At 42.3% G+C, this 13,653-nt stretch overlaps 1 protein-coding gene across 2 annotated transcripts; it reads left to right on the forward strand.

Moving 5' to 3' along the window:
• The first annotated feature begins 1,417 nt into the window (after window positions 1–1,417).
• On the forward strand, window positions 1,418–10,800 carry anks3 (ankyrin repeat and sterile alpha motif domain containing 3). 2 transcript variants are annotated; one of them, XM_023808176.2, is made up of 17 exons: window positions 1,418–1,585; window positions 2,107–2,296; window positions 3,134–3,332; window positions 3,496–3,617; window positions 3,726–3,807; window positions 3,899–4,016; window positions 4,411–4,566; window positions 5,742–5,867; window positions 6,225–6,340; window positions 6,767–6,937; window positions 7,084–7,208; window positions 8,215–8,356; window positions 8,673–8,845; window positions 9,072–9,172; window positions 9,322–9,402; window positions 9,572–9,673; window positions 9,759–10,800. In XM_023808176.2, exons 2-16 carry the CDS (start codon window positions 2,121–2,123, stop codon window positions 9,649–9,651), a joined length of 1,968 nt encoding a protein of 655 aa, XP_023663944.1. In that variant the 5' UTR covers window positions 1,418–1,585; window positions 2,107–2,120; the 3' UTR covers window positions 9,652–9,673; window positions 9,759–10,800. The 2 variants fall into 2 exon arrangements, with proteins under 2 accessions (XP_023663944.1, XP_023663943.1); XM_023808175.2 differs by having other exon boundaries at window positions 1,420–1,585; window positions 2,091–2,296.
• The last annotated feature ends 2,853 nt before the right edge of the window (window positions 10,801–13,653 follow it).

A 13,653-nucleotide genomic window follows, 5' to 3' on the forward strand; every position in this document is an offset into this window, starting at 1 on the left:
GAGTTGGGGTGTCCTGTAATAACCATTTCCTTATGTGTTTTTTTTACCAGCCACCAAGAGTATATTCATTAAATCCTTGACTGTATATCCAAAATATATGCTCTTACACTTCAAGGATATTTTACATTTAAAAATATCTAATAGGGCATTGTGCATCCCTTTCCAGTAGTTTCCAATAACAGGACAGTCCCAGAAAGTATGGTAGCATTTTGATTTCCACATTTTCCCCTGCAGACTGAGAGATTACTATCATAATGGGATTTTTGAGAGTGAGCAATGAAATCCATAATCAGGCTTTTCCAATCAAACTCTCTCCAATTCTGTGAACTGGTACATTTCCATGTTTCTTCATATTATTGTCCATCCCTCCTCAGATATAACTATCCCTCCTTCTTTCTCCAATTTTGTTTTGATATATGAAGTTGAGTATGTTTTGAGATTTGACAGACGACAGATTTTACAGTATTTGTACCAATTCTACTATCAAAATCTTAATTATATGCTTTTCTAAACAGCTCTAACAAATATGCCTTTGCCTCAGCCATGATCTTCATATTAACATAGTGTCCTGACTTCAGATATCGATATGTGTTGTTTTTTTTTGTAAATATTTCTCTTTAGGCCAATCAAAACTAAGTAGTGTTTCTTCTTTTATTATTTTACATAGAGCTGTTATTCCCATGGCTGTCCATTCCTTAAACCTAATGTTCGGTTTATTTAATGTTCGGTGGTGTAAAATCAGAGTCATATGCACACCATTTAAGGATTATATTATCTCCTTCTAATTTGTGTTATTTAATAATTTTCCACAGCTTAAGAGTCCATGTCACCCATAGGTTTTCAATAATATTTATGTAATTTTGAAGACTATCATCAGCTAAGATTGCCTACCTTAGGGGTTTAAAGAAAGACAATAGAGCATTCCTAATCCGTGCGTACATTTTCGTAGTAGAAATGTACAGTGAGTGACACTGAAAATTTATCATAAGAGATTCATTAACAGATGTGCTTGCAAAAAAGCTGTAACAAAAGTTGCAATATAATATTAAATCACATTATTTCTCAAATATCTTTCAAAAATGTACGATATTTAAAAAAGAAATCGGTAACTGCACGTATTATTGCCAGTTTTAGACAGTGAAGGAAACCATAGTTCTTAAGTGTTTAATATTTTGTTAGGAAAATCTTAAAATCTTCGTCGTCATCACTATCATCTGGCTAAACACGTTCTCCTCCGGTCCTCGGTAGAGTTTATGGCTAGCCGCAACAACTGGATCTCTCTTCGGTTACGCATAACTGTACAGCTGTTGTTCAAGTATGACGCCACTGTGCTTCGACTTTCCATTGGTTGCGTATCACATGACCAGTACGGTAGCTATTTTTGTGGTGTTTGGGAAAATGAGTTCATTTTTACAGCGACATGACTTGTGGACTGCTTGAGTTGTATAACAATTTGACTACAGAACCCAGATATTGAAACTTATGTCGTAGTTGGAGGATGTAACATGTGTGCAATCGTGTTGTTTGATGGTGTTTGTATTACAACAAGCGACTCAGTGATTGAAGTCGTGAACGACTTACAAGGGTAAGTTAGATTTAACTGCGCTGGTTGCTGTATAGTGTTTGTAAAAATTATTTTACTATAATTTGCACCAAATCTGCACTAGAGCGATTTGATGAAAGATTATGAGAAGTTATTCACCGTCTCTATTTGTGATATGCATTTAGGTCGCACTTTATCTAGGGTGGTACTTAACTTCCCCGGTAAGGTTGTATCACTTTTCGGTTATTGTTTCACGAGCTCGCTCTTTTATGTGTTTAATACAATTGTGCAACAGTAGTACCAGCTGTTTTCGGAAATTTAAAGCGCCCAGAAAAACTTATAATTACTGTTCTCGTCTTTCATCGGAATATGTATTATGCAGAGATTTAAAACGCAGAGTAAAATTAAACTTTATAATATTAACATTATTATCTAATATTTTGATTGCTTTTTCAATTTACTGAAAATTGTCATTTAAGCGGTGCTTGTCACTTTTTGCAGAGATTGTTGGCATGGTATTTTACCCTTCTGAAATGTTTCTCTGAAGTATCTATATAAAACAGGAGCCGGTTTGAGGATGTCGGAATTAAGTGATGAAGCCAGTGAGTCTGAACAGCTTGGAGCCAGCCTATCTCTGTGGTTAGGGGATGCTGGAGGGCAATTAGGGCATCGTGAAGAGCTGCATGTACCTCTGGATCTTCACACTGCCTGTTCCATTGGCCAGTATGATGTTGTAGCAGAATGCATTCGCAGGTGGGTGTTGCGTTGTAGCAAGCTTTCCCCCCACAAAACATGGTTCCAGTTTATATAGAAGGAACAGTTAAATCAATGAATGTCTCAATGTGGGCAATATAACAGAATCACTACATGAAAAAGGACTTCAACTTTGAATGTCATAATTTGAGTAGAAGTCTGACAGCCCATAAATGTATGAGTTTTCAAAATTAACATAAATCAACAAATAGTTTTCAAGGGGTCAAATGCTCGGTGCTTGTGTTGTAGGTGCACTCGTCAAAAAACTGCAAGATTATTTAACGCGTCGAGGGATATGGTCTCAAAAACCAATCGCAGCATTTGCTAAGCACAGACACTTAACTGGCAAGAGGAACAGTGATCGCAGTTTGAGCCTCACTGTCGAGGATAGACAGACATTTAGCAGGATAGTTAAACACCTTAACACTACAGCCTCAGAAATCCCCACTGAAAAGAACCAGCAGCTCTGTGACTCAGTCTCAACAAAAGCTGGACTTCATGGGAGGGCTGTCCTTCACACACTGATTTTAACTTGGCCCTTTGTACAAAGATGCATTATCCAGTGTACAGAGCACAAAACCTTTGGAGAAATTGTCCAAAATCACAATACCCGCAATTTGGTAGTTATATTGCAGTGAAATTGCATGACATATGACATTACTTTAAAATGGTTTGAAACTGTTCTGAAGGTGACTGTTGTCCCTACTTTTTATTAAGTCCTAGATATTAATATGAGGTGTTTCTCTTATTTTGTCCACCTCCTGCATAATTCTCAGTGTTTCGTTAGGTGGTTAGAAATGAGTTTTGTTTTGTCTTGCTTCTATTTGCTTGGTTCAGAGGGGATGTTGACCTGGATGCTAAGAATATAGGTGGCTGGACACCGCTGATGTATGCTGCTTATATTGGGCATGACAACATTGCTAACCTTTTGCTTGAGACGGGTGTGGACGTGAACGCGACTACTGCAAAAGGACAAACGCCACTTATGCTGGCAGCAAGCTGTGGAAACGAGAGCATTGCCTATTTCCTGCTCCAGGTCAGGACATCATGGGTTGACATTTTCACTTTTTGAGTTCATTGACCTTTTCATTGACCTTATTGGTTGAAATGAATGATGGAATGGGAAATTTTATCTGCCCTTATTAACATTACCATTGTATGACCTGTACCCTTTTTTTTTGCCCCCACCAAAAAAAAAGCAAGGTGCAGATCTGGAGATGAAGGATGCAAGAGGCTGGACAGCTTTGTTTCACTGTACCAGCACTGGACACCGGCAGATGGTGAAGTTCCTATTGGACAACAATGCAAATGTTAATATCAAGTAGGGCGCCTCTAATGACATCAATGCCCAGAGTGGCTACTGAACATGAATCAATGTATTTACTGCAACTTCCTCAAAACAATGTAAAATAACATTTATTCTCAACAGGGAGCCAATATCTGAATTCACACTCTTAATGGAGGCTGCTGCTTCAGGTCATAAAATAACCGCCCAGTACCTTCTAGAACGTGTAAGACCCCATTCACAGAACATGAACTTTTAATTGCTTTGCTTTGACAAGGTGCTGAAGATCCTGCCCACCCCCCCACCCCCTTCCTCAGGGAGTAAAAGTCGACGAAAGAAATGCTAAAGGAGAGACGGCTCGTTCCTTAGCTATTTTATATGGTCACACCAAGATCGCCAGCCTCATTGACATGCAGTTGTCCAGGACCAAACCAGGTAGGGGATGTTGCTTTTCAGGCTTTAAAGACTTGATGGCTTATTCGTTATTTTACATTAATCTGTTTACTTGACACTTGTCCAAAGCGATATACAAGTGAGGCAGATAATACATCACAAGCATAAACCTGTCAAGGAGCCAACTTGGGTACAATAACTTCTATGTTGAGCTTCCAGTTAGAGACCAGTAACAAATGCTAGTTGGTACTGGAACAGAAGCTACACAAAACATTGTAAGAGCCTAACACAAGCTAATTGAATCAGAATTAGCACTAGATTCCTACTAGACAGGCACAAGATACAAGAGCGTCCACTGTTGCCTGAAGAGTTTAACCTACAGACAGCCTTACTCCTTTATAGTAATGTTACTTTTTTGTTTCCACTTTGTCATCAGGACATTATGAAGACCTCAGCTCATCTGAAGACTCAGATAGTGGCCCCCGGAGGTCACGTCTTACCCGCAGCAAGGGACAAGTCAAAGGACCTAGCATTCATGACGGTCCACAGGCCATAGCCAAGTTCCGGGTCGGAGCCCCCAGCAGGCGTCGTGGTAGAGATTTTCTTGGATATTTGAGTGAAAATACTATTTTGCTACTTCAGATGTAAAAGAGTTATGTATAATACTGAAACTAGTAAATTTAAAAATTATTATTATTTATTAATAAATATAATACTCCCTGGCCAGAAGAATGTGGGCACCTTACCATCACACCTATATGTGCTTGTTGAGAACCCCATTCCAGTGCCATAGGCATTAATATGGGGTCGATTCCCTTTTGCTGCTATAATAACCTCCACTCTTCTGGGAAAGTTTTACACTAGATTTCAGCCCATTTTAGCTACAAGAGCATTAGTGAGGTTTTAGTGGAGGTTTTAGTTAAGGAGCCTAGATCAAACCATGAAAAACAGCCCCAAACACATTATGCCTCCTCTTGAGGTGGATAGTTCAGGTCCAGAAAGTAAAAATCCAGACCAAGATTTTATTTCAACCAACCAGTTGAGTATAAAGAGTCACGGAGTACTGGTTAGTTGAAACAAAATCTTGGTCTGGATCTTTACTTTCTGGACTTGAAGTATCCACCTCTGCCTCCCTCCACCAAACTTTACATTTGGCACTATGCACTCAGGCAGGCAGGTTCCTCTGGCATCTGCCAAACCCAGATGGTCAAGCGTGATGCATCACACCCGAGAACGCATTTCCACTGCTGCACAGTCTAATGGCACAGCGCAGCAACTCAGCCATGGAACCTCAGTCCATAAAGCTCCTGATGGACAGTTCTTGCCCTGATGGTACTTGATGAGGCAGTTTGAAAGTATGCAGTTAGCATCTCAAGCAAGGAAATGCAATTTTTACTCCTCACATGCTTCAGCACTCTGCCGTCTTGCTTTGAGGGGTCGGTGCTCCTAGATGCTTCCACAACAACAGTATGACAGATGACCAGGGAAATATAATAGGGCAGAAATATGACAAACTGGTTTGTTGGAACGGTGGCATCCTATCTATGAAGGTATGACCTGTTTTATTACCAACGTTAGTCTACGGAGATTGCATGGCCGTATTTGATCTTATGCACCTGTTAGCAATGGGTGTGACTGAAACAGCTGAATTCGGTAAAGGGTGTCCACGTACTTCTGGCCAGGTAGTGTAGTTGTCCTGCAAGCATCTGTTTAGTCACAGTAGGATTCGCGGGCTTCCAGTCTTTGACCACTGCACTTTTCTGCCAGAGCCGAGGGTGCTGCCACCAGGATATGTGACCTTCAGAGATACAGGGGAGCAGAGTGAAGGGATCTGTAACCGTGATGTCACGTCACCCATCAATGAGCTGGATGGTCAGAGTAACAGCAGCAGAGGTGAAGCCCAATGCGTTTGTCATTCATAGATTAAAGTCCCTGCTCTCCGATGTTTACAACCAGCTTATGAGTTGTGAGCTGTAGAACAGCAATAAGCTTATTTGTTAGACGGTTCGGTTCAAAGCAACAGTGAGCAGGGTCAGACAGTCTCTGGAGCAGCTGGGGCTAAAGGCCTTTGCTTCAGGGCCAAACTTGGATACTTTGCCAGTGGTGGGATTTGAACGGGCAACCTTTCCGATCACAAGCTCAGAGTTCTGTCACACGAAGTCACACGCCGTCCCCTTCTCTGCTTTTAAGCCGCCTCGTGATACCTGTCAGCCCCCCCCCTCACCTGCCCGAGCGACGTGTCTCCCGCAGATGAGAGCCCCTTCTTCGACAACGACATGCCCACCATGCGGAGCAGCAGCGGCAGCAGTGACTGTCTGCCGCGGATGGCGGGGCTGAGCCGCGAGGCATCGCTGGAGAGCAATGAGGTGAATCGCCCTGGGGAGCCGCCCGCACGCAATGCCAGGGGTTTACTGTGGAGACAAGACTTCAAATTTACATACAAATATCCTTCACATTTAATGTAGTGTATATATTTAAACAAGCACTGAATCATAATGCTCTTGTATTCCATTCCATTAGTACATTACACTTTCTGTTCATAGTTATTTATTCTATCCACAGCATTACCTGGTAATGTATTCTTATATGTCATATATGCTATATATACCTTTATCTGTGACCCTATGTGGCCTGGTTTTAGATCCATAATTGCACTATTCATCTTGTAGTTTCACTGATGGAGGTTGGATGTAGCTACTGTTTGGACCTTAATCTTCCCTCTGGAATTATTAAGGTTTTATCTGTCCAGTATGTCCGTTTTGATCTGTTTTTTTTTTTGTTTGTTTTTGCAGGATTCAGACCAAGCGAAGAAAAGCTCTGCGCGAAGGGTGGGCAAAGGTCACCATCACAAGGGGAAGAGTCGCCACAGCAGCACCGAGAGCACAGCAGCATTCCACAGCAGCATTGGGAACTGCGGAGGACAGCAACCTTCCAGCCAATCAGCTGCTTACACAGGCCCCAAGGTGTGTCTGTCCGCCGGCTGCCTCCCTTTGTTACACCTTGTTCTACAGCACTCTGTACTCTAATGGGCATGTTCACAGTTTTAATCACATCTCGTCATACAATGGCATGTTCTTCAGCTTCATTACCTCCTGTGCCCTCTTCTCAGGATTTGGCAGAGTTCCTTGAACAGATAGGCTTCTCCAAATATCTCCCTCTGCTGGAGGAGCAGGACATCGACCTGCGGATATTCCTCACCCTCAATGAGAATGATTTAAAGGAAGTGGGCATCACGTAAGGCTGCTTACATTTTTAATCTCAGGTTCCCTGGAGGATGTCAGCGTGATGCTGTGGATCTGGTTAGTCATGTGGAATAGTCTGGTTCTTTTGGGAGCAGCTTAATTTAAACTAATTAAACACTATATGGTCAAAAGCATGCTGATACCAGCTTGTCAAGCATCTCGATCTGAGACCAGTGGTATGACTATGACGTTTGTCCACCCATTGTTGCTATGATAGCCTAGGCTCTCCATTAGCTGTTGGAACATGGCTGGTGGGATTTGCTGCCTTTCAGGTTGGGGGGTCGATGTTGGGTCATCAGGTCCCTGTATGTCAGTTTGTGTGTCCCACTCCTTCGCAGCTGAAGTTGCTTCCAGATGTTTCCACTTCACGATCACTTCACTTGTGATTGACCAGGGTAGTAATTTGTTGAGCTTTTTGGAAAGATGGCATCCTGTGATGCCCGATTGAAAGTCATTAACCTCTTGCGTACAACCATCTATTCTCCTGCCAGTGTTTGTTAATGGAGACTGCGTGTCTGTGCGCTTAATTAAACACCTGTGTGTCATCAATGGGTGCGGTGTGTATAGTCAGTTCCTTTAATAATGATGTTTTTGGTCATATAATGTATTTTTTTTTATCTCCTGTTGCCTTTTATTATGGGAAAACAGAATAAAAACCAAGAACAGAAGACCCATATAAGGATTTCGATAGAAAGGTGGTTTATCTGAAATGAGTTTTACATCTGTATTGGCTATTGGGATGTGTCTTTTGATTCAGTCCTCTCTTGCCTGTCAGTGTGTCCTCTATAGCTATTGCATCCAGCCTCAGTTGACATGGAGAGAGCTGCTGTTCACTCATGAATGACACTGTGCTCAATAACCCGTAGATGCCAGTTGCCATGGCAAAAAATAGATGTGGGACTGCATTGAGTGGCTGTGATGGAGAATTCCTCAGGGGAGGGCCGGTGACCTTCTGGGGTGCCTGATTGTTCCCGATGCTTCTGCCCCGTGGATGCCAGACTGTTTGGGCCCAAGCGGAAGATGACGTCGGCCATCGCCAGGTGGCACAGCAGGGCGCGGCCACCGAGTGAAGCCCTGGAGCAGGCCTATGCCGACCAGCTGGAGGCTGAGATGCAGGAGATGGCGATCCAGCTGCACAAGGTAACCTCCCACCCTCCTGCCTCTGGAAGAGTGGAAGGAACATGAAACAAATGAGTAGAAGCCTAGTTAGTCTGGTTTATCCATGTATGTGTTGGTAGTATTTTAATTTAGAACTTAAGGACTGTGCTTTTACCATAGTAAGAAAAAGCTTCTAACCTAAGCTTCTGGTTTTAACTGGTTTCCAGCTGGCGTTTAAGGTTTGTAAGCTTGTGTCCTAGTAATATTCATCTGGTCATCAGTTATTGTTCAGAGGCTTCCACCTCCAGGTGTCGTTGCTGTGTGACCTTTAACCCGCCCGGCTCTGCTTCCACGGCAGCGCTGTGCGGAGGTGGAGAGTCTGCAGGCACAGGTGCTGCAGGAGAGGGAGCTGCGTACCGTGATGGAGGGCTGTCTGATGGAGGATAAGGTGCCCTGGAGGAGAGTGCAGACCGAGCTGGTGGAAACACACAGGCTGGCCCAGGAGCTGAGCTCGGCGCTGGACACAGTGAGGTGAGGGGCATACGGCATACTGGGTGGCAAATCTGCAGCCCCCCCCCCCATCACCTTCGTGAAATGGTTCGACCAAAGAATCATAGCATTTGGGTAATTCAGCAGAAACCCTCAAGGAGGAGTGTGAGTTTTGTTCTAAGGCTAAGACTGCTTGAGGCTATACAGAGGTTGACTAGGGAATGATCAGTGATTGATGACACACTTGTACTTGTGTGGTGATGGACAGGGCCTGTCAGATGGAGCTCTTCTCCCGCCTGCCAAGTGATGGAGTAATTGCACATTGTGATGTAGGCCTACACAAGCTGCTGGGAGAGACTGATGGAAAAGGCAAGTTTTTTTTTTTTTTTTTTTTTTGCCTACAGATTATGTAAAACTCTATTATTTAAAACGTTTTTGGCTGTAAGTGTGACATAATACATTGCCGTCTGGTAGGGAGCCAGATACTGCTGCAGTTGTGACTTTGCGTTGTCTTACAGGAAATAATGTTCTGGAAGATTTTAAGTCCCTCAGCCTGTCAGAGCTTATGCTGAAATTGGACGCGTATGAGACAGAGATGGGTAAGACTCAAGTCAGTCCATGTCAGGCCTAAATCGAGATTGATGAGTCAGGCTTGCTGAGTTGTTTGGAAGTAACTCTTCAGTCCTGACTGTATGATGCCTAAGTAATGATGTAGTGTTTTTCCGTACTAGCGATGCCTTAAGTGTCTAGCCTTCTTTGGTCTTGTAGAAAAAACTGTCCACGTGGTGACCAAAAACCTGAGGGGACTGAGTACTGCTGAGAAGCTCACCCAGCAGTGGGAGTCCTAGCTGGGACCTGCTACTTTAAATGGTTTGTTTGAAAGTATCACCCTCGATATGAGTCTCCGATTCCTCGCTTTTTTCCGGAGGTGTCATCGTTCTCTCCATCTTCTCAGGTTTTCTTGAAGAAACCATTCCTGACGGAGGGTGACGGCGCCACCCTGTACAGGCTTGCTGGAGAAATGTGGGTGCAGCAGCAGCTGGCCGAGGAGAAGACAATCGGGCTGGAGGGCAGATGTGGCCCTAAATGTCAGCCCGTGCTAGCGCCACCTGGTGTTGGTGGCTGCAGTGTGGAACACGGAGCAGGAAACGTGATCTCAGCAGGCTTCAGTCGGGGATGTGTGACCTGCTGGGTACGGCCACTGTCCGGGTCTGCTGGCCTTCTGCTCTGTGCCAGTGTTTCTTAACCTGGTACTCTGGGACCGCCAGACAGACCCCCCCCACACCAGCTCCCGGTACTAGTCAGAACTAGTAATTTTCTGCGGATTCATTGGTTTTAATAAGTTTCAATGTATGGAGATTGAACAAGGATACAAATAATGCTGTTTGAGTTTCACCAGAATTGCCATCTTAAATATTATTTTATTTAAGTAATATGTCTAATAGATAAACTGCATTACTTGAACAGGGCAGAGGTAGGGTGGATATTTTGTGTGGGATTCATCAAATTTTGATTATTTGAAATGATTATATTGTGATTCCTCATTAGAGGCGTCTTTCTCATCCCAGTCCTCAGGAACCGACCGACGGTCCACATTTTTGCTCCCAGCACACCTGAACCAAACAATCAAGAGCACCAGGTTTCTGGTACAGGAGTGTTAGAAGCTGGGAGTGACTGGGTTGAGAAAGACGCCTCTATGTGCTTTTTGGGTATAAGCTCCTTTGGTTTGGAATGCTGTGTAATGTAAATGAGTCCCAGGGCCTTCAGGTGTGAACAACCCCCCTCCCTCCAAATTTGGCATCCTGTAAATCACCAAGTCTTATAACTCATTGTTTTCATAAGTGCAAATTGTGTTGTGATTCATAGTTTTTCCCTTAAATGTAATGGCATAATTAGGCTGTCGGATCGTTCCTACTCCTTTTAATGTCTGTGTGATTTGCCTCATGTTTAAATGAAGTCAAACCAATTCAAGATTAAAATCTTACTTTTTCTATGCATCAGATGAATTTTAACAACACTTGTCTCTGTTTTAAGTGAGCAGTCTTGGACTAGACATGTTACAGTTGCACTGGCTATTGGTGTGGGTTATGCTGTTTTATTAAACATAGTGGACTAAAAGACACAGGACGACACAGGGGTTACAAGCTGGTTGATAATTCATTTTGTTTCAATCTCGGGATTAAAGTATTAACCAGAGTTGGTGCTGGGTCACACATTGATACAATATCATACTATGATTATGAATATTAATAGATCTCAATCTGAATGTCATATGGTGATATGGCCTACACACTTGTTTTCTTGCATAATTAACATTTGACTGATTTCTACATTCTGTATGAATTTTAGAATATTGTGTAAATCTCTGAAGATATTGTGATTTTTAGGGTGTATCGCCCATCACTAGTCTAACCTGTTACTTGGGATGAAGTGAGGCAGTCAGAGAAAAACCTAGAAACGAAACGTATTGGCGTTTTCTAGTGTTACACCCAGTGACAAAAAAAAGTTTATTTTCGTATGATTCATTAAAATTGGATTTCGGTTTAGAGTTAATTCAAATTGTCACCGTTTTGGGTGTATGACCGCCGTATCACTCTGGAAAGCTCCAAGCTGACTGTCTGCTCACACCTCTGAGGGACACCCACACATTAACATAGCAGTTTTGCCTTGAATTGGTGGGTGGACGACAGGGTTGAGGTTTCCAAGGAAGCTGACAACTTTCCCTCAGATATTCATGGTGACATCACCATTCATTCAGGGAACATCAGGATATACAGCAGGGGAGGGGAATCTTTTCCATGGATTGGACTGATTGAGAGGTCATCCTGAAGACCCGCGCGGACCCACACCGGCCCTGCATGGATCAGGTTCCCCACCCCTGATCTACAGGCTTCCTTAGTGAAGCACCTGCAAATGCATTCTATCGTCATTCATATTTGGTCTTTTAATCATGGCAGCCAAAATAATGAGTAACTTGGCCTATATCCAGAATGGCCATTGGCATTTTTATACATGAGGTAATAATTTATTTAGTTTTCTGTGTCCATCATTTACTTCTGCCCTTGTTTGCAGTTTTCTGAGTTTTTTGAGACAGATTGTTTTTGTAACATGAAAATCGACGTGATAAAAGAGGAGGAAAGATTTCTGGTAAGGGGCTGAAGTTATTGGACTGAAGTTTATATTCATGCAGATATGTACTTTAAGTTATGCATGATGTAATAATTATCAACACAAGGTGATGATATATCCAAGCTAATTTATATACTTGCACAATCTCATTTTTTCCCCCAAAACCAGAAAAAAAAGATCTTTCATTTACAGAATGAATCACTCTCAAGAGTAAACACTGAAATACAAATTTAAAGATTCCAATTTGGATTGAAGTGCAGTCCAAATAGCAGAATGTGTTCGTTGGGCACATCCCACCTTAAACACAAACCTCTAACTGACAAGAAATGGTTCTCATCCTGGACCTCAAAGACATGTATTTTCTATGCATCCAATTTAACATGGCAGGATCTTGCGGCAATGCAATACACCTGACGCACGTTAGGTTAATATCAAGGGGGTTTTTAATTCATTTTCTAACTATTTTTCAATACAATACTTTTTTATTATACAGTTGTTATACAAGTAGAAAAATAACTATTTTCATTTGACCTCATAACAGAGCAAAGAGAAATTAATGTGGGGGAGGGGGGGGGGGGGGGGTAATGTGATATCCCTCTACTGACACCACAGAATCTTCACTGTAGTCTGTGGGACGTATAATCGGGTTGGCTGGGGTTCAATTACCCAGTGCCCAGTGGAGTTACAATGAATAGGAGGTGGGAGGTTGCATTTAACGAGATGGATGTGCTGAATGAAGTTTGCCCATTCGAGTCCCAGGAGGAGCATTGCTATAGTACCCTTGAGCAAGGTATCTAACTTGAATTGCTCTATTAAAGATACACAGTTGTGCCCATGGGTGAAGTTAAAAGTGGCTTTAAAGAACCACAGAGTTAAATAACAAAACAAACTGTTTAGTTTTGAATAAGTATGTTACCACACATAATAGTATAAACAGAAGTAGAATATAATAAAAATCTAAAATGGAAGGGCATCGTCTCTCAGGCCACAAATGCTCTTTCAAAGTGTGAATCAGGTGCCCTCATACAGGTCAAGGCTACCTTTCCACTTCCCCACTGCTAAAGTCTGAACTTTATGATCAGCATCACTCAACATTAATCACAGGTAGCTTCAGTGAATGGAGATGTTCAAGCCTATAAGGTCTCCAGTTGTGTCTAAGAGAATCAATGAATAATCAGATACGACGTCATTACTGATGGACCGTCAGTCCTCAATATACACCAAGGCCCCAAGACATTTCTCTAATGAAGACAATGCGCTCATCAGAAGGTTATCCTGAAGAATATTCCTGCTGTGCACTGAAAATGAATCAATACCTCAGCATTTAAAACAGTGAGGGCTGAGACGATAGCAGCATTCAAACTACTATAAATTAACTGAAACAAACTAAGCCAAAGCTGAACTCATCTTTTTAATGTATGTAGTCTTTTCACAAATCCAGTGATGTATGGAAAGACAATATATATTGTGTGTATACAAAAAACACCTTCAATATAATTGGCTGAGTTATTAGTAAACCTTTCTGATTTCTCTCACTTTACTCACTTTTTGTGTGTATCTGAAAGAACAAATTTTAGTACACAGAGAATCTATTACCTCTTACAAGCAACTTTACACACTGATAGATGTTAGACATGCAGACAGTGTATGCAAACTGTCCTTCCCTCTGAGTTTTGCAACTGGGCTGTTTCAATACTCCATGTATTAAGAAACTGGCAAAT

The sequence above is a fragment of the Paramormyrops kingsleyae genome, chromosome 5 (assembly GCF_048594095.1).
Source record: "Paramormyrops kingsleyae isolate MSU_618 chromosome 5, PKINGS_0.4, whole genome shotgun sequence".
Classification (NCBI taxonomy): Eukaryota; Metazoa; Chordata; class Actinopteri; order Osteoglossiformes; family Mormyridae; genus Paramormyrops; species Paramormyrops kingsleyae.

What these genes read in the sequence shown, in the direction of transcription:
- anks3 (XM_023808176.2), top strand. Translation starts at nt 2,121, where the DNA reads ATGTCGGAATTAAGTGATGAAGCCAGTGAGTCTGAACAGCTTGGAGCC. An exon ending in CCCAGTACCTTCTAGAACGT is followed by an intron (nt 3,808 to 3,898) that starts GTAAGACCCCAT and finishes CCCCTTCCTCAG; the next exon opens with GGAGTAAAAGTCGACGAAAG. An exon ending in CATCGCTGGAGAGCAATGAG is followed by an intron (nt 6,341 to 6,766) that starts GTGAATCGCCCT and finishes TTGTTTTTGCAG; the next exon opens with GATTCAGACCAAGCGAAGAA.